Source organism: Ciconia boyciana, chromosome 2 (genome assembly GCF_034638445.1).
Source record: "Ciconia boyciana chromosome 2, ASM3463844v1, whole genome shotgun sequence".
Lineage (NCBI taxonomy): Eukaryota > Metazoa > Chordata > Aves > Ciconiiformes > Ciconiidae > Ciconia > Ciconia boyciana.
Window position 1 is genome coordinate 76,665,494 of NC_132935.1, and position 22,363 is coordinate 76,687,856.

General features: G+C 39.8%; 1 protein-coding gene across 7 annotated transcripts in view; it reads left to right on the plus strand.

The window, feature by feature from the left end:
• Positions 1–22,363, plus strand: part of COBL (cordon-bleu WH2 repeat protein) — a 163,799-nt gene that overhangs the window by 29,026 nt on the left and 112,410 nt on the right. For all 7 annotated transcript variants that reach the window (XM_072853000.1, XM_072853002.1, XM_072853006.1 and 4 more), the window contains one exon: positions 15,833–16,039. In XM_072853000.1, the coding sequence (XP_072709101.1) occupies positions 15,833–16,039 (207 nt within the window). The remainder of the gene's footprint in view (positions 1–15,832; positions 16,040–22,363) is intronic.

Here is a 22,363-nt window from a genome sequence, read left to right on the forward strand (position 1 = left end):
ACACCATTCATATAAGTTTAATTTAGTTGTCATTTGCCAAGACTATCAACATCCCAAGTATTCAGTGAAAGATTAAACTTTTAATTCATTATTTACTTTGAGAGAAGAAGCCATGGTGAAATGAAATTCTCACTTTTCTCTTCCTACGCCATCTCTCTGGACATAATCCTGTGGTCAGGGACATCTGTGACAAAGTGTAGCTTGCTTTTAACAGCAGTGTGGTCAGGATAATTAGAATAAGGTTGATGCGTTAATAAGTCTTTAGATATTGACAGGGAAACAGAACTGCTTGCAAATAGTATTTTGGCTAATCTCTGTATGTGTGTGCATTTATGTGTTTGATTCACTCAGGGTGGACTTTTTGTGTTGCTGCTTATATCAGGGTTGTGTTAGGAGGCATCAGCTTCCAGGCATTCATTTGCTGCCTCATTAAAAACACCAAGAATACATGATGTCTGATAGCAGGGAACACGTCTTTTGACACTCACAGGCCAGGCAAAAGCTGCAGTGTACTCTGTTACCGTGCTTACAGACCTAGCAGACCAACTGCTCTGTCAAAACCAGCACATCCTCTTGTGAGGATTTGATATTGACAGTATAGCCAACAAATGACTCCATGGTGCGTAAATGCCTCCAGTGTCTTTCCCTAGCTCTGAACGTGGGCAGTGATGACACACAGATGGTTACGGCTCTCTCATGTCTTCTGTTATTGCATGGTAATATTTTTGGCCTACTCAATCAGGGTGGGAGAAAAAAAGTTTGGTCTAGCAGTTTCCTGAACACATGCATCCTTTGCTGGCTGATCCTGTTCCCTGATGCTGTCAGATTGAATTTAGCCTGCTAGGAGGCCTGGGGTGGCTGCAGTCTGGGTTGGAAGCATCCTTGCTTTGCCAGCAGCATTCGGTGACATCCTTCCATAGAGCAACAACGAGCGATCAGCCCACTTTGCTCGTGCCTGTGTCAGTAGATGTCTCTAATAATTTATTTATTCGAAGTACTGTAGAGGAATATTGTATCAGAAGTTGCATAGAAAATAAATCAGTGCTGCTGAATTAGCTGAATCTAAGTAATGAATGCAATTTATATGGTATTTAATGCTACTTCTCATGTATTAGTCCTGACTCAGAAGCAGAAATGATGGCGTATAGCCTGGTAACATTCTTACTACATCAAATACATATGCATGGTATCATTTGGGTGAGGGGAAAGCAGCATTTACATGCTGTATGTCCTGTGAAGGTGAGAAGCATGCCTGTGCTCTTCCCAATTACAGTGTGCAGCAGCCATGGGTGTGGGATGCTTTTGTTTCCCTGAAAGGGGAGTGCAATGAAACGTTGCACCCTTCCCACACTGGTGTGAGTAGCCCATGCTCATTCAGCGGCATTTACCCTGAAGGGCAGGGGCTGGGTGAGCTCGCAGGAGTAACTTGGACAGAATCGCTGTCATTTCTTCAGGGCTAGAATTAGACTTAGGACACAAGGTTCAACGGTGGGTGGTGGCTTGTGGGAAGAAGCCTTGTGGTCCTAGTGCCTGTGTTAGTCAAAATTACTCCCGACTCCTCCGCCCCAGTCTGGTTTTGTTTAGTCCCTGCTTTTCCATGGGGTTCAGCATTTGTTCAGCAGCTCAGGCTGATGAATGGTCCATGGGGCTAAAGCTGGTTGCTGCTTACCTTCCTGCTCCAGGACTGGGTTAATGATTCATTGTAGGCAGACATGTGTGCGATTAGGCACATGTACTCCGGCACACCTGAGTTAACTGGGTAGCCTGCAGAGGAGGAAGTTTTCTTTTTCGGTGCTGGTAAGAAACAGAAAACAAAATTTAGGTTTGAGTAATGAGTAAGCTACCAATGCTTTTGTTTAGTTCTGTCAATGTATGAGCCACACAGCAGTACTGTTTTGGGATATGTCATGAGCCTGTGATGGCCCACTGAGTGTAGGATTTTACATGGTTTGTTGTAGAAAGATAAAGAGGGCCACCAAAATCTTGAAATAGAGCTCTTGTAATGACATGGCTTTTAACTAACCTGACCTCTTGAGAAGTCTACCTCTTGAAGGTAGAATTTTGTGGAAAAAAGTACGTTTTATTTATATAAACCAGTAATTCTTTTTTTTTTGCTGCAATTTGTACTATAAAAGGAGGTGCAAGAGGGGAAAAAGCTTTTATGCATTCCTTTGCTATGGCCTATATTTCAAGCATGGCACTCAACATTATAAACAAGATCTTACACTGGAGGTTATTACTTTTGCTTCAGGAAGTGGGGAAAAATATGCATTGTTTTTGGTTTAGTTCCAAAATAAAAGGCGGCATTTTTTCTGGAGGATCTGTCAGAAATACTGGAACTCTGTATTATTTGTTAAGGGACCAACTATGACTTCCGGAATCTTGAAATGCTGTCTTTAAATCTTTTAGCTCCCTTTCCACCATCTGTGCCTCTGTATTCAGTGTGGAAAACTTGTGACTCAGCTAGGAAGGTGAATTCCTTTCACTTTTGTTTTGGTAAATGTCACTCTGTGTTTCTCCTGCCTTGCCACTTTGCTTGGGTGCAGTTTGTGTAGGGCTCAGCAGAAGAGAAGTATTTGGAGGAACCTCACCAGCTGCATCCAGGATTTTCCTGGCCGGGAAAGTCCGATAAACATCGGAGAGGATGCTAGATCTGCTAGCAGTTGAGTGTCCTCATCGCTCTTTGAGAAGAACAGTGCCAGCATGTGTCAAGTGAGCAACTGTTAGGCCCTGGCTCAGGGAGTGCTCTCTGTATGCTGGTAATTTCGCCAATTATCACTATGCCACTGACCTTCCTATTTCAGAGGAGGTGACCAAAGAGGTTGTGGTGTGGCAGCTCTGACCTTTATTTTGTGTCCTCAGATTTCCTTGACCTCTCTGACTGATTTCAGAATCGGAAACGATACAAGATAGGCTTGCTTCCTTTTTTCATTGATTTTTTAATTTTTCCTCCTTTTTTTTCTTTTTTTTTTCCTTTTTTTTTTTTTGATACATTAGTTATATTTGATACTTTCAGTGTTCGATAAGATGTAGCAAGAGCATAAGAGAACTGTGCCTTTGCAGATCTAAAAGACAGCTGGTTGGATGCGCAGGGCAGTACCATGCAGTTGCTTTCAGCATCCCAAAGCTTCTCTAGGTGCCATGCTGCCGGTGCTCGGCTCTGTCCTGGTGCTCAAAAGTTGTGTTCAAGCTGGGGGACGCAGCAAGTGGGACTGTCAAGACAGAGATGAAACTGAACTCTGCTGAGGTTCTGCCAGGCTGAAAACCTGGCTTTCTGCAAGGTCAGTCGCAAAACTCCCATTGACTTCACTGAGTCCAAGATTTCTTTGTTTTGGTTTTTATCAGTTGTGAGGAGGAAACTGTAGTTAATCTCTTTTCTCTTCTGTTTTCATTCAGTGTTCCCAGGTGGCAGCTTTCAGATCGGACAGCCACCCTTGTTTCAGCATAGTCTGCCAACAGCTTGTGTAGCCATGCAATGCCAGATTTTAATGTGATTTTCATATAAGATGAAGTTTATTTTATGTTGTTCTTTGCTTGTATTTTCTTGAAAAAATTTTGTTTATTTGTTTGTTCAGCCATAGGTTTGATTTCAGTCTAATTGACAGAAGGAAAGATAAGCCTAATACAATAGCTTTTTATAAGTCTCTGGAAAGTTGATGGCTGGTAGAGAGGAGAGGCCTCGTAACCATCCCACTCAGAGGATAGCTGCAGGATAAGGTCCAGAGTTGAAGTCATTAAGTGCTCCAGAATTGAGAAAAGCTTCAGTGAGACTTTTTTAATATCAAAATCAGTCCTGACAAGACAAGGAAGCTGAAGGAAATCAGACATCATTAATATTGCTGTTTCTTTGTTTTTGACAAGGAGACGGAAATCTTTTCTCTTGGTTAAAAGACCAGCTCTAAATTATCATGTGTTTTGGTGCTTGCATTTGAGGTATTTTGAGGTATTGAGTTATTTGGCCTTTTGCCATTTCTAGTGTAACTATAGCAGTTCATGTTATAAGGTAGTCTAATATGTCGTGCTTCTTGTGTGGGTTTTGTAGGCTCTGCTGAGTTTGCAGCTAGCTCAGGCATGTCTATGCAATCTCGCTGTCACTGCTGTGATGCCCCATCAGTACTTACAGAGCAGCCTCAAGCATGTTTGCATTGGGTTATCTCTGAGTAGCATTTAAAGCTCCTAAGTGGTAGATACCTCCGCTCTCTTGGTCGTGTTTTCTCATTTATAACACAGAACACCATTCCCATGGCTTCCAGTCTGCTGATGGGGGTAATGCAAAGTCTCGGTTTTACTTTATAAAATCCATAATGGCCCAGACTCATGTCAGTCTCCTGTGTCCTGAGCCAGTGCCACCCATCAGTGAAATGCCCAGAATAATCGTCCCTGATTTGAATGTGTGTGATAAAGAGGGAGGGTATTTGGCTGCTTCTTCTCTCGTTTGATACTGTCTGGGTGTGTTGACATGCCTGACTTATCAAGATTTTCTTCATAGTGTGCTCTAGTTTGCACTGCATGAGGCTGTTAAGTGCTCAGTTGATACCACATCCTTTTTTGTTTTGTGAGATTTAAAATCCGTTAAGTACATGTGTGCCTACAGGGTACATTAAACAGAATTTTAAATGGAAACTAACTAAACAAATGGGTTATGCTGACATTTAAAAATCATTAAAACATTTCTGTTCTTACTTGATAAATCAAGATCAAACTTCAGAGTCCTACTGATCAGCTGTTTGGTGTTGTAAGCGTATTTATCTGTGTTAACATTTGCAGTTTTCTTTTTCATCAGACTTTCTGTTTTTATGTTAATGTAGGTCTCTCAACTCCAGTGTAGAGTTGGAGTAGGACTTATTACTTTACAATTAAGTTTATTATTTGCTTTTAATAAATCAAAATACTCAAATTTCAATTTAAACTAAGTAGTACTTGATTCCTGTGTCATTTACAAAGAACGGAGTATCTTAAATGGAAAAGCAAAATACATGTGGTCCTCATAAGAAATTTTCTTAAGCAAATCAGCACTAGGAAAATACGTAGAAAATCAGCTGAAGCAGTGGGATTTCCTGATAAAAGCACCTGTGGCATCCCATAAATACGGGGTCTGACAACAGTTAAGACTGTTGTGTTGAAGTTGGATATTTCTTTACCTCATTGACACTGCGTATTTGCTTCATTAACCTTTTTTAATATACTGATGTATGTGATTTCTTACTGTGTGATGGAGTATGAATTAAGACTGAATTATAAATGCTAATTAAGAGGATGATTAAGAGAGTAAGGAATGTCCTGGCACCTCTGATTCTGTTTCTCTGCAAGTGAATGTAAACTGTATCTCACAAAAATACATCGTTAGATCTTTTAGGGGATTTTTTTTTCCTAGCTCTAAAGAGGAGCTTGTCAGCCCTGTAGTTCTGGTGCTGGCTCCTTCTGTGACATGTAGTTTTCCTACAGAGTTACAATTTATAGAATAACTGTAGTTGAAAAAAGAGGGTAGATTCATGTCTTTGGTGTTCTAGATCAGGCAATCCAAAGTAAGTAAATTGTGTCTCCTTGATTATCCTCCAGTGTGTCAGCAGATCTGGACTTTTGAATATAAAGGAACAGTGGGCACTGGATGAAGATGCAGCCTTCCCCTCCCTGCCCCAACAAATTTGATGTAAGGTCAGCCGTGACAAGATCATGAGTGCTTCTCTAAGGGCAAGTAAACTTGAGAGGAAGCACAGAGGCCTTCCTCCTTTTGGGAGAGCTCAGTGCTGCAGGAAAATAAATGGCTTCAGTAGGCCTGCCTGCCGTGCTATGTGTGTCTCCTGCCTGGGACCATCTAGCTTAAGAGATTAAATCTAGGTTTCAGAAAAAGCACAGAGACCACCTGGCCTGCAGCCTGTAAAGAAATAGAGCTAGGTGCTATTGATTAATTTAATTTCTGCCTAGAAATATGTATTTCTAATGTTTTGAGAAGGCTTTTTGGATCTAAGGGGTGCTCTGGAACTGAGCCAGGATACCTCTTCACTCTGGTCCGCACCCTTTAACTTTTTGTCTGTGCCCTCTTCTTTGGTACATTAGGGTATGTAGGTTTTCTGAAGTAACTGTGATCTTGCCACCATTTGTAGACAGATGAATTAAATCCTTGTCATGGAGGTAGCCGGAATAACATAGGTTTAATTCTGCAAAAAGCTAAACTCTCTCAACTACCATTTTCTGCCTGGTTTTGTAGGATCTGTTTGTATGGTGAATGGGTGAAACGAACTTCCATAGCATACTCCTAGGGCATTCTCATTAAATGAGAAATGATGATCTGTCAGCTCACAGTTACGTGTGTTAATGTTTACCATAGGTGTACTTATTTAAGCAGGTAATCATTCTAAACATAATTCTTGCACATCAGATGGACGCTGTTTTGAGGCTGTTTCTCATTGAAACAGGTATCAGTAGGAATATTACTCTATAGTAATGTCAGCGATTTTCCACTGAAGTGCCCACTAGCTTGTAAGTGTATTATAAAACTAAGAATTAGCCGGCAGAGTAAATCACATCAGAATTTCACTAGCTATATATGTTGTTTTTCTCTGATTCTTTCAAAACTCTTCCATCTTCTGTGTGCCTTGTAAACAGACAGTAAAGCAAGCACTTTACTGCAGTAGTGCCCTAATCTACGGAGTCTTTAAGCCTCTAGAGAGTGATTCTCAGTAGGTGGTAGTGAGGTTAAAAAGTCCGTGGGCACAAAAATACAGCACAGTCTGGGATACATTTGCTCAGTAATACAGTGCAAATGCACCTTGAAGTTGCATCTTAATTGACAGTGCAAGTCACCGCAGGAGAGTTTATAAATCAGTAAATCAGTGTTGCTAAGCAATGAACTTTTATATTTGTTTATTTAAGTAGCCTTATTGAAAGTGATTGTTGATAAGAGAGTAAGAAAGGACAACCACACTGAAATCTGTACAGCACCTAGAACTTCAGGGGACGTACCATACAGTGCCAGTATGTCTGAGCTAGCCTCAGGCTTGCGTAACCATATCCTTAGTCATTGACCCCTCTAGAAACAAAGTATCTTCTCATCGCTTTCATTGATTTGCTATTAATAAACATGATGAAGACTAATGTTATTATTGGCTGTTAATAAAACCTATTCCAGCTAATAAGTTATCTTTCCAGACCTAAGAGCGTTACTAGAGAGCTCAGCATGGAGTTGTGGCACACAGCACAGGCAGTGAGGTGAGAGCTGCGGCGTCCTCACAAAAACACAGCTGATGGGTAGTAGAGTGAGTGCATGTGAAGGATGTATGTTTGCCCACAACATGCAGAGGGTTCAATGCCAGCAGTGATTCCAGCCTGCTTAGAAATACTCTTGGCTTTGTTTTCATGCCATTGTTTTCCCAGAGGTGAGCATGGTTAGTAAGAATCCAGTTAGCCAACATGAACCTGACTATAACTTCATGAATAATGCTGAGAAATCTCACTAGCTGTCTCACCAGTTAACGATATTTTAACCTTGTGGTTTTTGTAGTTCAGCCACAGGATTTGCCATCTGCAGGGAACTCAGTGTGCAGGGGCTGTCTGCATGGTTGTAGCCTCCTGTCTGCTAAACTGAGTGTCCTTAAAACAGCTCAGTGAAGATTTGAGAGTGCTGGAAACAGAACAGAGTGCCCTGGCAACAGGGCTTGGGCATTTTACAGTTGCAGTATTCTGCATGTCCCTCTAAGTGCCTTTGGGATGTTAGCATGGCCACTTTTTTTTTTTTTTTTTGATAACCAGTGCCATTGTGCTTAAGCATCAGTAACGTAAAAATAGTGTCACTCTCTTCTCCTATTTAAGCATACCATGCAAAGCAGCCTGATTTAGTCACAGGTGAAAGAACTGGATAACATTTCAGATGAGAATGAGCAATGTGATGTTTCCCTTGGTGTTTTCTTTATTATTATTATTATTATTATTATTATTATTATTGCTTGGAATGGAATGAGACTAATAGCTCAGTACTTTGATAAGTGGGGAAAAAATAATGCGAGTGTGTGGATAATGGGGGAAGAAGTCAAAAATACTGGTGGGAGTAGAATTGATTAGATGGCTGGTCACTGAATGCTTTCCACCAATTCACTGCTGGTTCCACTTCAAGTCACTTTAACAGCCATTGCTTGGCAATCTTTTGGTTTTGGTCAGTGTGGAACTGGCAGGTAGTTTTAGCTCAGATGCTGGTGGCTAAACAATTGCGTCCTAAAGCCTAAACGTGTATTGCCTTTATCAGCTTTTTAGTTCATCTGAACCTTCTCTGGCAGATGTCACTGTGAAAAGAGCAAGGTTTCACCATCCCTACCTAGAGTGCTGTTTTTCTACTTTTGCTTTTCTAGACCAAATCTTTTTGAAGTTGAGGTTTGTTAGCCCAACCTCCAGTATGAATTGTTAGTGGGATTTTGTTTTGATTACATCTCCCGAGCTGAAGAACTAAAACTATTGGTGTATCTCTGACTCAGAGATGCGATAGTACCACAGTTTAGATTGCAGGAATTTAACGTTCCAAAATAGAGTAATTCATCTATGCTTTCTTGCCTTTAGCCACAAAAGACTTCTGTTTTTCTTTAGTATGTGTTGCAGCAGATGTGGCAAATAATAATGTAATGTTAGCTGCTCTCACATTTCATTCCTCTTTACTGATGTGTAACCTGATGGAGTTGCACATGATGGCACCAGCTCATAGTGTGGTCTTTGCCACACACTGAACGTGTGGGTGGTATCTCAAAAGTCCTGTGATACAGCTATTAGGCCAGACCTTGCAGTGCTTATTCAGGCAGTGTTTTCATTAACTGCAGCGGGCATCTACCCAAATCCTGGGATTTGGCTGCTTTTTAAAAGATTTTCTCTAGGGCTTGTGTTTTATTTTGTTTTGGGAACTGATACAGGTAGATGTGTTAGGCTCCCTAGTGTGACTGTGGTTAATAGGTGTAGCAGTGTTTGTAGGCTGCAATGTTGTGCCTTGATCAGTTAAATGCCACCCCACTTACAGCTCCGTCCTTGCTTTCACTCAAAGTGAGGGCTCTCTAAACTAGCAGTGGGGTGAATTGCATGGCCTGTGCACTACAGGAAATCAGGTTAGTGTGCTTATGGCTTCTTCTGGCCCTAAAAAATGACTGTATCATGAAACTGGTATGTGAACTGCTTTGTACTGGATCTTGAGGGAACACCTCAGTGACTGGAAGGAGGATTAGGCTTTTATTGGAAGATAACGCACTCTGAATCGAAAGCGTTGGTGATGTTTAAAAAAAGTGTGTTTGAGGATACCAGCCGTAGGCTAACAAATCATTTGGCATTCCTGACAGAGGATGAGCTCTCAATAGTTCAGCTACGTAGCGTCAGTACAGGAGTCTTGAGTCCCAGCCAGATGGAAGCTGTTTTTCTCTTGTTTGGCAGCTGTGCAATGCTTCACAAGCAGCGGAGCAGCCAGGTCTCTGCCGTGTGTTGGGACACATCTCTGCCTCTCATGGAATGGGTCAGATGTGGGGAAAAGTCCCTGGTAGAAAATTTTATAACAATGAGTTTATTCACTTGTACATCTGAGACTGGGAAACTGCAGCACAATGCTTTTTAATGATTGATTGTTTAAGTTTGTGAAAGGTTTGAAATTAGAGATACAACGTTAGGAACTACTTCCATTAGACTGTATCATCTCACCTTGACTTTTATTTATTTTTCTTTAATTTCACCCTTGGGCAAGCATGGTCATGTACTTCCATCCCTACTTCCTCTTCTACAAATGCTGTCATTCAGTTTGCTTCTGGTCTTTTTTTTTTTTTTTTTTTCCTTCTGGCATTAAAACTTTATTTTTCAAATACGTAAAGCTGTAGGGTTTCTCATCAGTAGAATCAGGTGGAAGATCAAAAATATAATTAAATAACTTTAATTTCTTTGCCAAAAACAAATTATTTTTTCTTGTCTATTTTGGGTGACTTTATCATGCCTGCAAGGGAATCATTTTCATCATGTCTGTCAGTGTGATCCTGCCTTAGAAATGGAATAATCTTTTAAAAGTAATATGAAATTCAAATAAATGTTTGAAAAGAGAAAAGCATAAAAAAAATATATACCATAATAGCCAGGGAATTCAGAGTAAAGACTGTTTAAAAAAATAAAATAATCTTATTTTTATAAAATAAAGTAACATAGGGAATCCTAATTGTTCCCTGAGCCATATCAACATGGGAGTAACCCAGTTCACTAGATCTTAGTGTCTGCTGAAGATTTCAGCTGTTTAGCAAATGTAGTACTTTTGTAATATTTTAAATGTTATGAAATGTTGTAAAATAATACTGGAAACAAGGTACTATAAGAGTAATATATTTCAGACCTGTAATTTTCTTACTATGTATGAGACATTTAAAGGCGTAAGTTACCTGTCTTGCACATACTTGTTAATGAATCAGTATATTTTGCTTGTGATAGACTAAGTAAACTTGAGAATGTTCTTTGAATTTTTTTTTATTCTCTCCCTCCCGCCTCCCCCAAATAAAGAGCAAACCAAAACCTCAAGTTTAATTTATTAATTTAAGTGTTATAGATGGCAAAGTGGAATGGAGCTCTAGTTCATAATGTAGGGCTGGCTGGATGAACTCCTGCCTCTTTAGTAGTTATGGGCATTATCATGCTCTCCTGGTTTCTGTTCTCCATCTCTGTGGGATTTGCTTAACTTTTATTTCCCATTTTCAAAGTTCTTGAGGTGGCTTTATGTTAGTGCTAATCTGCTTGTACTTCCTTTACATTTGTGTTGCTTTATAATTTTTCTGAGCTGCTGCATCTAGAAGCATAAAGGATTTCACTTACGAAGAGGGAACTTGGCATACTATTAATTCTGATATAGTGGGTGTCTTTTTCCCAGCCTATGATCTGGGTTTTCTTTGCTTTGCCATGAGCAATGAAGAGTGAGAAAGAATTGTTCTCTGAAGGGTATCTGCTTCGCAGGCTACATCACTAGGCAGGAGCGACTCCTACCATGCTGTCTGTGTCTTAATGGTTTGGAGTATGAGGCATGCCTCAGGGCTGGGTTTCTAGCTTTGCTGTGCAAGTTGCCAGAGAGAGAGAGAGAGAGAGAGTACTCATCTCCTTTTTTTTTCTCAAACAGCAATGTGCATAGATTTCCCCTCAAAAGACTGTAGGAGTGCAATCAAGTGAAAGTCGAGAACATTTATTAGTTCAATGTCTCCTGTTTTCCACCCAGGGGACACTGCGTTTGTGTACTGCGCTCACCACTGAGCCCTCTCATGTTGATTTATTCCTCCTAATTATGAGATGGGGTGCATGCGAATGTCATGGAGAAACCCTCTGCAACTGTTCCAGCCTTGTGCATTGACAAGATTGCAAATTGACTTGACTGGGTTGGAGGTGCTGTGCTAGTTGTTTACTATATCCAAAATGAGTGTTGCCCATAATTCTGCTATGTTGAAGGTTGGTGTCTTTTTTGGTTTGGGTTTGGGTTTTTTTGTTTTTGTTTGGTTGGGGTTTTTTGTTAAAATGAATGGTTAGAGAGAGAATTGGCATAGAAAACACCACAAACTGGTCTAGTATGGAGGTCTTGCCAAAATCCTGCTGACATCCATGGGATGAAGTCTGCCCCGTACCTGTTAAGTTGCCTTTGCCTTACAGGGCAGAGAGGGTTCCTCATTTTTTTGAGCATGGTGGAAATGTGTATAGGATCACTTGGTTGTTTTGGTTTTTTTGGGTTTTTTGTGTGTGTGTGTGTGTGTGTGTGTGTTTAGACCTTATCTGAAGAAAAACAACCTCTGCATAGCATTTCCACGAGGGTGGAAATCCCAGGACCACTTCTGTTTGAAACAGAGATCATGTTTTTTCAGCATCGGATCGTAAAATACAGGTTGCATCCTATTGCTTGGTAGTTACATATTAATAAAGTGTAGGTTCAAAGGGCTTGTGTTACCTTGTCTTGAAGTTCTTAATCTGGTAAAACGTTTCTTCATTTCTGTTGCATTTGTTCTACGTGCTGTACTACAGAAACACTGGTCTTGTTGGTCAGTTTGCTTGTTTTTCCTTTTGTGTTTTGGGAAGCCTGATGCTGTTACTGAGGACAGTGCTGGTAGGTTATTCATGTATTCTGCCTAATTATTTCATGGCTATATGCATTTTTTCAGCTTACAGTAAAATGAGATGAACTATTTCATGCCTCAGTAAAAGGCACTATACATTTGTGTATTAGAATCAGCTGCTTCTTTTTACTCTGTCTCCTTATCAAGGGATAGATTGAAGCATTCATGTAACTGTGAGTGAATCGTAGGTTTGAAGTGTTCCCGCCTGCAACTTCATCTGCAGACTGATAGCAGGTAGGGAGGCTTAACAAGTGTCTCAGTACTGAGCACAGTGCAAGATGTTTGTGGGAAAAAAAAATTGCTGTTGAGCTAAATTTAGTTTGAATTTAGCTCATACTGAAGAATGGTATGCAACTTTTTTATAGTATGTTGTGTTTATAGCGTGGAAAGTACCCGTGCTTAAAACAAGCTTTTAAATCACACACTTTCTCTATGCATTATTTTAGTGGGGGAACAAAAAGGCTTTTGTTATGGAGTGCTTTTGTATTGTCCTTTATAACCATCGTAGCTCTGACAGATAAAGCTGAATTCTTTTTCTCACTCACATTCTGTAGTATTAACAGGCTTCTCTGCACCTTCTGACTGCAGTTGCTGGAGCCGGTCAGAAAGCAGCTGCTTGTGCAGATCTAAGGTAGAGCTAGAGCTGTGGATTTCCGTCTGTAGTTCATGGAGCTACTTTCTACTACTGAGATGTTTCAGAAAGTTGGCTAGGAAATACAAATCTGTGCCACTTATTGCTCTACAAATGTGAACTTTAAAGGGATCTGCTTCCACTGTAGTAGTTTGAAATCTGTCATTTGGAAAATGTGGAAAACCAGGCATTTAAAGCAGTCACAGTGTTTCAAGAGAATGTGTAGCTGCTATTGTGGAAAAGTTCGTATAAGGTCACCTGGACTGTTGCTAGGTTAGAGAGACTGTAGTGGGAATATTTTCCCTTTTCCTTTCTCTTATGTCTCTGAAGGAAACAGACCTGCACTGTCCTTTCTGCACAAAAGAAAAGGAGGATTGTAGTATCTAAAAGGCCCTGACCATGTACTGCCAAAAAGGGTACACATTGTTAGATATTTTATGGAGGTAAAGTGAACATCGCTGGTCAACGTATAGCTGATGCTTTTGGTGGTAATGTCTGATTTCCTGACACACACCCCTGGCCCTAAGCAGTGTTGTACAAGGTCTGTAACTCCAGAATTGGCTGTAAAGAGTACTTAAAAAGTGGCCAAATAAAAATGGCACTCCCATTTCAGAACTATAAATTGGTATTAAGGCGTCTGACCTTATTTGTCTGTTCCTTCAGAAAACCAGATGCAGCTTTATGTTATTGCTGGAGAACAAACACGTGTGTAGCATACTCCCAATTTACTCTCAGCTTCTTCATCAGCTTCAAAACTCAGTTGTTCCTCACTTCTCCCCTGAAGTTTCAACTCTCTTCAGTTTCAGCTGGTTTCAGTTTCATATGTATTTTATTACCATTGCTTTTTTTCCTCTATCTCTGTTCACTGTGAGATCTGGAATTTACGAGTCCGGGTGTCCTGGTTTCGGCTAAACCACAACACCGGGTAAATCATAATTAAAAAAAACTAGTTCTGCCAGGCTGAGGGAAGGCTCAGGACACTTGTCTGCTTCTTTTCTTCCCACCCCCTTTGGTACTTTGTATTGGAGATCGCCCCCATGTTATAGGACAAGCTTTAAAAACGAAAAAGAAAAGCTTGTTTTAAGAACAAGTTGATGTGAATCTCTGTAGCTACTTATACTGATGCAGTTCATGCTATGGAGGGCAAGAATTACATCATTTGTAAATTGATCTGAAGTCCTTAAATGTTGCACCACATGATTGTAAAGCTACCTTGGCATGATGCAGATTTATGCAAAACTCCCATGTCTCTCACCACCTGCTTGCAAATAACAACTGTAGCCAAATGTAAAGGGATCTGAGCAGAAGATGAATCCCAATTTTTTTTTTTTCTTTTATAGACAAGTAAATAAATTAAGGGTTTGGTTCATGGACATATAGAAAGTCAAAGTAGTTTGACAAACAATAAAGCCTTGAACTTTTTATCATCACCTCCATGGGGAGGAGTGTAGGAGCTGCAAGTTAGTGGCTGATGACTGCATGACTCATTGGGTGTATATAGGATAAACAGTGAAAGTTTCCCATGGAAGAAGAATTGCTGTGTGCTAGTAAATACGACAGTAGCTCTCCCCGCATATTTGTAGTGAATACTTCTGTTACACACAGAGGAAATGAAAGGAAGTACCTGTATCACCACTAATTTTACAGTGTCCTGCCGAGGTCTCACTGAAATATGCATTTTCAGGGCGGTCTAGTGATTTTTTGCAAGTTGTGAGATGTCATAGAAATTGTTGGTCAAATGCAAATACTGATAAAAAAGTGTAGAGGATTTGGATTGTTTCTGAACTTTTTTTTTTTTGTCTTGTGATGTAGCTCTTACTTTTTTCTCTGCCAGGAGCTTACATTGGTAATCCAAACTATGTTTAGTCTTTTTATCTGTGAGAATACACGTTGTCTCTAACTAAAGAAGAGTTTGGTTTGCTATTAATCCTGTTCAGTTTTTAATTATTTTCTTTTTTCCCCTATGCACAGTTTTGCCCTTGGCTAATTCAGCCACTAAGCTTTGCAGGCTTTTAAGGGTTAGAGTGCTTTTTCTGTACTCTTCTTTTGTGGAGCTCTGTTAATGTTCACAGGGTGAAAATTATGTGCAGAATCATAATCTCTTCTCTTCCTGCTCCCTAAAACCAGGCAGATTAAAAAATGTAGGCAGTAAGCCTGGGTAATAATTTCTCAGTAAATATTTTACTGCTTTTTCCATCTGTTACACTAAAATCTGACTTAAACGAGGCATAAATCTAGTCAGAAGAGGTCACTGGGATATTAATCATCAGAATTAATCCTCTTAGACATGTGCTTGGTATGAGGCCAGCCATTCAGAAATTTAACAGCGCACATATGTTGTTTACCCGTCTGGCAGCTTGCCAATGAAGTAAACTTTTGAGTTTGTGGTGGTTTTAGATTTCTGTAAAGTACACTGCTTGTTTGGTGCAAGTTGATGCAGCTTTTCTGTATGTCACCTATGGCACATAGCCTGCTACTGAAGAATGAGTTCTCTTCAGGGTGCTTTCAAAGAGCTATAGTCTCTTAGTGTTGCATGGTAAGAAGTGGTATCATTCATGGTTGACCTTTTCATGGTGCTTCCCTATGAAGTACGATGAGCCAAATTTAATACTACTTACTCAGAGCAGGGGAAGAGACAATATTTCGAGTAGAATAATACTGTGGAAACCAAATATAGCTGAATGAAACCTCACCCTGCCTCTGCTCCTGCCGTTCTGACTTGGAGGAAACATTCATTTACGTAAATACAACTCTTTCTTGAGTCAGGTCTGGACTGGACCCAGTATTTCTGTTTCTCTCTTCATAGGAGCATGCTTCATACTTGACAGAATAATGATTATTTCATATCCTAATTATGGAACTGATTCATCCCTTGGGGCATGGAAAGCAAACAGTAGGAGTGAGTGCATCATTAAAAAATTAGCGTATTTTTAGCAGAAGAGGTAAAAATAAAATGCAACTCCGTTGAAAAGTTTCATGATAAAGAAAAATGTCTTGCATTAGAGGAACTTTTTAAAACCATCTGAGATTATGGCGGCAAGAACATATTTTCTTATTAATGTGTTTATACTTTGCTCATGAGAAATTATTAATTTTCTTCTTGCTTTTATTTCTCAAGGAGAAGAATGAAAGCTCGCGCTCCTCCACCACCAAATCAAGCTTCTGCAGCAAGTAGAATTCACAGTGAGCACACGTCACCTGCAGAGACAGCTGTAATTTCTGATCAGAACCTTGTGAGCATGAAGGAGAATATGATAAACAGATCGGTGGAGTTCACAGTCATTTTACCCAGCGGGGTGGAGCAGAAGAGCACAGTGCAAGGAAGGTAAAGCTTTGATTAGCTCCCACTTTCTGGAGTCCTCTGTTCCCACTGGGATACTTGCTGATATTAATGTCTCCCTTTCTGGGTTGATGGGGTTTTCTCTGTCATGCTTCTCTCTGCATTTTAGGCAGCTGTTGTACCAGAGAGTCCTGAGAGCCATGTGTAAAGGACCCTCTCTGCTGGGGCAGGAGGGACTTAGCAGCTATTGTGTCACTGTTTTCCCCATGGATCACCCTCAGCACGTGTATGGATCCGTCTCTCTTCCATGTAGTGCTACTGGGCTAGTCGTAGGTTGTGTCACATCTCATAATACAGAGGGGTTTTGGTGCAGTGGAAGTAGGTGCTGCTGGCAAACAGCAATCCTAACAGTATGCCCGTCTGGAGTCATGCTGAGAAGCAAGCTCAGAAGATGAATGATTCATCGCATTCAGAGATCCTGCCTTCACAAATACTTTGCGAATGTGTAGACAGCAAAGCATCTGCTGGTATTTAGGAAGCCTTTTATACAGAAAAGTGTATTGTTTTTTTCCATGGGAAGAGAGCGAGGTTCTCCTTGTCACGGGGTACAATCAAGGGCAAATTGTATTGGAAGGGCAGTTTTGACATCATTTTCTTCACCATGGGAGCTCTTCCTTGTCGTCATCCTCTCTCTGAGAACTGTTTTGAAAGAGGGAAACTTATTACTTTAAGAAAGAATTTGGAAGAGTTTTAAAAATATATTCAATACTACGATGAAACTGTAGCAAACAGTGGTGTGGTCAGCAGTGGTCAAGAAACTGCAGAAAGTGATAATACCAGATTAGGAGAATATGTAGATGCCTGTTGATAAATCGGGCCTGTGCTTATTTTACATTTGGGGTTTGCAGTAGTTAGTCTTCATTCCTGGAAAACTACTCTTCTTGGCCTGATACATTAGTCTATTTTGACTGTTTGTCTATTAGTGTATTTTGATGGCTGAGGAGGATGTGTACAGCAGTGCATAATGTCTGGTACTTCATTCTTCCCCTTGCTTTTCTTGTAGAAATTAGTGTTCACTTAGCCATTCTCAGGAGTCTAGTGCAACTTGTGCAGGTCAGCCCCAAAGCCAGAGTGGTGTTAAAGATTTTAAAGGAAAGCAGTGCTTATCAGAGCTCTCAAATCATTTAGTGATCGAGTTTTTATGGGGACATTTGGACTTAATGAGAGAAAGAAGAGAACAGGCCTGGAAAGTAGAACAGGACATGAAACTCACTGGCTGTTAGATCCCAAAGAAAGCTGGTATTTCATTGGCAAACGCAAGCTGCCTGGGAGCTAACGAGACTAATCTTCATGCAGCATTTGGTATAGAGAGATACATAATTGCCATATAGTTAGAAAAGATTTTCTTTTCCCTCAAAAAAAAAAAATGCTCCAAGAGCACTACAAGAGTGGTGTTTTAATGTGACCTTTTGAAGAACATAGAAGCTACAGGAGCAGGGAACAAATGGAAAATCCCTGCACAAGAAACATTCTGTCTCTCACACAGGTGTTTATTATCACTACCATTGCATCACATACGCTGAGACTGAGTATTTTTATTATTAGAGTCTTTAGTTTTTGGACTGAAACCTAAAAGAAATAATTAGACCTTAGACATTGCTGTGGTGTTATTTGTATCGTCTACGTTAAGCAGTCTAAGCAACCAAAACATTCTCTTCATTGCTCTGTGAAGATGCCCGCTTCTCTCCATTGGCTGCATGACAGGTCTAGGCCCCTGATTTTGGTGGCAATTAAGTTCCTGCTTGTGCTAATCTGCTGATCTATGTATCACCTGTGCCTAACGTAGGTAGTAGGTGTTCTCCCTCAGCACTGTTTTGAGCACTTGGAGTGGAGATTTAGTGACAGATGTCAGGCACTAGTAGCCAGCTGTGGGAAGCGGAAGATTATGGAAACTGAGGAGGGGAGTAAATCATCCTAGTTATGAAATAAGAAAAGGTTAACCTATAATGAGCCCTGTATTACAGTGGCATCAGTTTGTGAACAAACCTCTTGTGTGCTGCTGTTCTTTCTGACCACTGGAAGATGAAATTTTCTGTACGTTAACACTTGTTACATTTTTAGGATGTGGAATAAAAAAAAAAAAATGTCAAGAACACCTAAAATTTTTAGGGGATGGGACCGTCTTAAGCCTCCAGGTTTGGGTGAAAGCCCAGGCTTTGTCATCTTTTTGCGTTGTTTTCACATTGCGAACTGGACAGCTACCAAGTACAATGATACTCAGAGGTAAACATTTAATGAGGAAGATACTGGATTAAAAAAAAGTGTTTTGTTTAGTTTGAAGCAAGTATGGGAGCCAGTGCAGGTAATAAATTCTTTTCCCTGTTCGCTCTTTTAGTCTATGGTGATATCATGGAAGGACATTTCAGACAAATTCTGCTGTTGTTTATACTGCTATAAATCTTCAGGATTTTCATTGCCATCATTAAAACTGTGTTCTGCAAAATCTGCTCATGGGTACCCTGGAGAAATAGTTTTTCTGTGGCAGAAGAATTTGCAAAACCTTGCCCTGGGCATCATCATAATGAAATGATTCTGTACTTTCAGGAAAGCAGTTCACAGAGCAATGAAGTACACTAGAGGATGTTTGAAAATACTACTACTGTAGTTAATTAGTATCAGTTAAGGTTATTATAAATGAACCAAGTTAAAAGTCAAAATTATCTCTTTCAATTTGTTCGTTGTATGTAAGCAAAACAGCATGTTGTTAATTTTACTTTGTTCTCTATATAGAAAGTTCCTATAAATATCACCAAGAGGGCAGAAAATTCTCATTAACTGTTCTTGAAAGATAGTTCAAGAAAAAAAGAATATGTGTGCTATTTAAAGATGTTTTATTGGAATCTGGACTTTTTAAGTAGATTTATTTATAGAAGTTAACTCAAGCTGATAGTCTCTCTTTAAGAGTTTATTGCCATCTTGTAACACACAATTTATTCCAGATTTTGGAAATATGTAGTGCAGATTTTAGGACAAAGTTGAGTCCTTAAGGAGTGTGTGCAGCAATAGAATAGTATTAAAAAACAGTTCTCTCTTTTGAAATAATTGGTCCCTGTGAACTCTACTGTAAAACATGTAAAAGTATTCATGAAAAACTGTTAACCTCCCCGCTGAAATGGATTATAAAATACCCCCACAACTAATCTATATTTGTACTGTTGTATGAGCACTAAGTGATGTGCTGAAAGGATAGGCAGAGCATTGGCCGCTTACACATTTTATGCATATAGATCTGTAGCAGATCCACACAAACTGTTAGCAGGTCTGACAGAGGCAATGGCTAGACATTTGTGAGCTTTTCCACTTACTTTCTTTCTAAGAGTTACCAGAAACCTTTTCTGTTTGTGATTCTCACAGTTAATACTTAAATGGGTAACCTATAAATAAAGGGATCATGCTGAGTGACACTGAGGAGGACTTCCTGATTAACATGGATACAGACCTTTAGTGTCTGCAGCTTGAGAAGTCAGTAGTATTTGAAATATATTGCAGAAAAATGGGGATATTTGGAGTTGTCAGCACATGGATGACCGATATGCAGAAGAGTAGACCGGACAGTTGTTGCTTCTGCTGTTGCCTTACATGTTACGCAAATTCTCTCATACGTGTGATGCACAGAGAGCAGAATACTAGAACAAATAATAAACTAGCTGAAGCTGTGGTCCCATTCTGCAAATACTGGAGGACAGAGCTCAGTGCAGAGCATGCGTTACATGGAGCATAAAGCTAATGTCATCACAGAAAGAATATTCTCACATAATTCTCAGTGAAAGACTCTTAAGTTATATTAATTGTGGGCTTATAACTCATCATACAGAACAGTGTCTTAAGAAAGACTGAAGGTGTGAAATCAGCCCAGGTTGGTAAAACATGAAAGAGGTGGTGTTAGGAGATGATGAACAGGGCACATACAGCAAAAGGGTGAAAAAGGAACTTAACAAAATACTAAAGAGGGGTCAGGTCAAAACTACAGTAGTTCAATGTAGCCTTTAAAAAAAAAAAAGTCTTACTAGAATAATTTACAGAATAATTTATGTTGGAAGGGGCCACTGGAACTCACCTGCTCTAACTCCCTGCTCAGTGCAGGTCCCGCAAGAGCGGGTTGCTCAGACCTGTCTCCAGGCAGGGAGGTTTCTGAACCTCTCTATACCCTTGTTCCAGGGCTTGACCATCCTCATGGTGAAAAATTTTTCCGTGTACCTAAATGGAGTTTCCTATGTTGGCACATGTCTCTTGCCTCTTGTCCTCTTGCTGTTCACCGCTGAGAAGAGTCTGGCTCTGTAACCCTACCGGTTGGTACTTACAGACAGCAACAAGATCTCCCTTCACCCTTCTCATCTTAAGGCTCAACAAACCCAGTCCTCTGCTGCTTCTTGTGTGTCACCTTGATGTTCCTTCTGTGGACTTGCTCAATTATGGAAAATAAGGCCAAATATACATGAGCAAATTAAGAAAAGAAATAGAAAGCATTTATGAATATCTGCTTGTCATGCTTTCTGTACTTCTTTTGATGCAGCTTGCTATTAGTGTATACATTTTTGGCTGTGTAGGAAAACTTCTAATCTTTTCGTAAAGTGCCTGCTGTGCTTTGGAGCATCAGAAAATAATAATGACTAACGCTATTTTCTGTTTTTAAATGCACATAGTGAAAGCATCAGAGACTTCAAGTCACCCCCTTTACACTACTGTTTTTCCTTTACAGTCATTTGTCACTTTAGATTCCTAATGTGTGTTTGGCATTGACCTAAATAAAGAAGATTCTTTCCTCCAGTTTGAGATTTTTTTACGACATTTGTAGCATGAAAGTAGAAGGTAATAGGAAAGTCAATGTCATTTGATGGAGTACAACTTTATCGTACACATTTATTTCCTAGATGTACAAGGCTGTATTTTAAAATGGATTTCTCGGTGTGATCCAAGGAGATTATGCCGAGCCACACCCAAAACAACTCAGTTGTTTTCTGCCTCTTAAATTATAGACGTCTTTGCTGCATTTTACTGGTGAACAACAGGACACAAGTGGTCTGACACGCTCACACTTGATCAGGACTTCAGCCTGATAAATATTGCTGACAAAGTAGTTATTCTTTACTGTCCAGAATTGGTGTTAAATGTCAAACAGCTTAGTAATAGAGTATCAGGACAGAGCTGAAGTGTGCTCCTTTGCAAAGAATAGTTGTCTGGGACATCTTGTCTGAATCTTAAACTGGGTTCATCCTCCAGGTTTTTCTGTGCTCTAGTATTTGCTTATCAATCATTAATGTTTGGTGTCTGGCACATAGTGTTTGGTCTCTGCACCCAAAATTTCAGCAACATCTTATTAAAATAAGGAAGTAATGTGTTTCTTAGCTGAGTAGCTGGAAAGGCAGGAGACATTTAACTTCTTAATTTCAGCTTTAGATTTAATCCTTTATCATCAGACCTGCCTGAATTTCAAAATAGAGTATGCTCTCTACCAGATTTCAAAAGCAGGTTAAAATAAAGTGCAGATACGTCTGGAACAAGATGGAAGCAAAGGAAGGACTGACTCTTTGCATCTTCCAAGAGCCATATTCAGCCCAAGGTTAGAAAGAAAGGTTGGTCTAGATTAGTAGATGGCTCAGTACCATTCTCTTGCTGTATTTAGTGGCTCTCTTCTCTGTGTGGCATATATGTGGAGTTACTTGAAATAAAACTCCCATTTAAAAATCAAGCTGAACTGTATTACAGTTTAGAAGGAAAATTTTTCAAGTTCGTGAAACTGAAATTTCATATAAGAATGACCTCATTGCAAGGACTTCCCAGCTCTCTTACATCTTTGGAAACACATGGATTTTGAATTTTGTTTGTAGAATTCCTCTTTTCTTTTTCTTTTTTTCTTCTTTTATCCTTTTGAAGTTTTGTGGAAATTATTTTCCCAAATTTACATTTTGGGAAGAGCATACTATTCACTTTGAAATTGTTTCAAAAGCTTCAGAGTTATTGCTTAATTTGTACTCCTAAATGGTACAGTTGAAGCCTGGGGATGCTTTTCATGGAACAGTTGTGTATTCTGAGCAGCATGGCTCAGGATGGGATGTTGCAGACTTCCTTAAGTGTTATATTTAACACACACCTGTTCTGTAATCAACAATAAGGTGAAACCTCAAATTTGGCTGGATTTTTAAATTGTTCATTGTCCGGACAAATTTGTTCAACTTGCATGATTGTCTGCAACGTATTTTCTCAGGTGGCTGGTGTGGATTCTAATCTTGTTGCAATTGCGGAACTATTGCTGCTGACCATACTTCATAATTTTAGTGGAAGGTGCACGGAATCATAAACTGTTCTTTT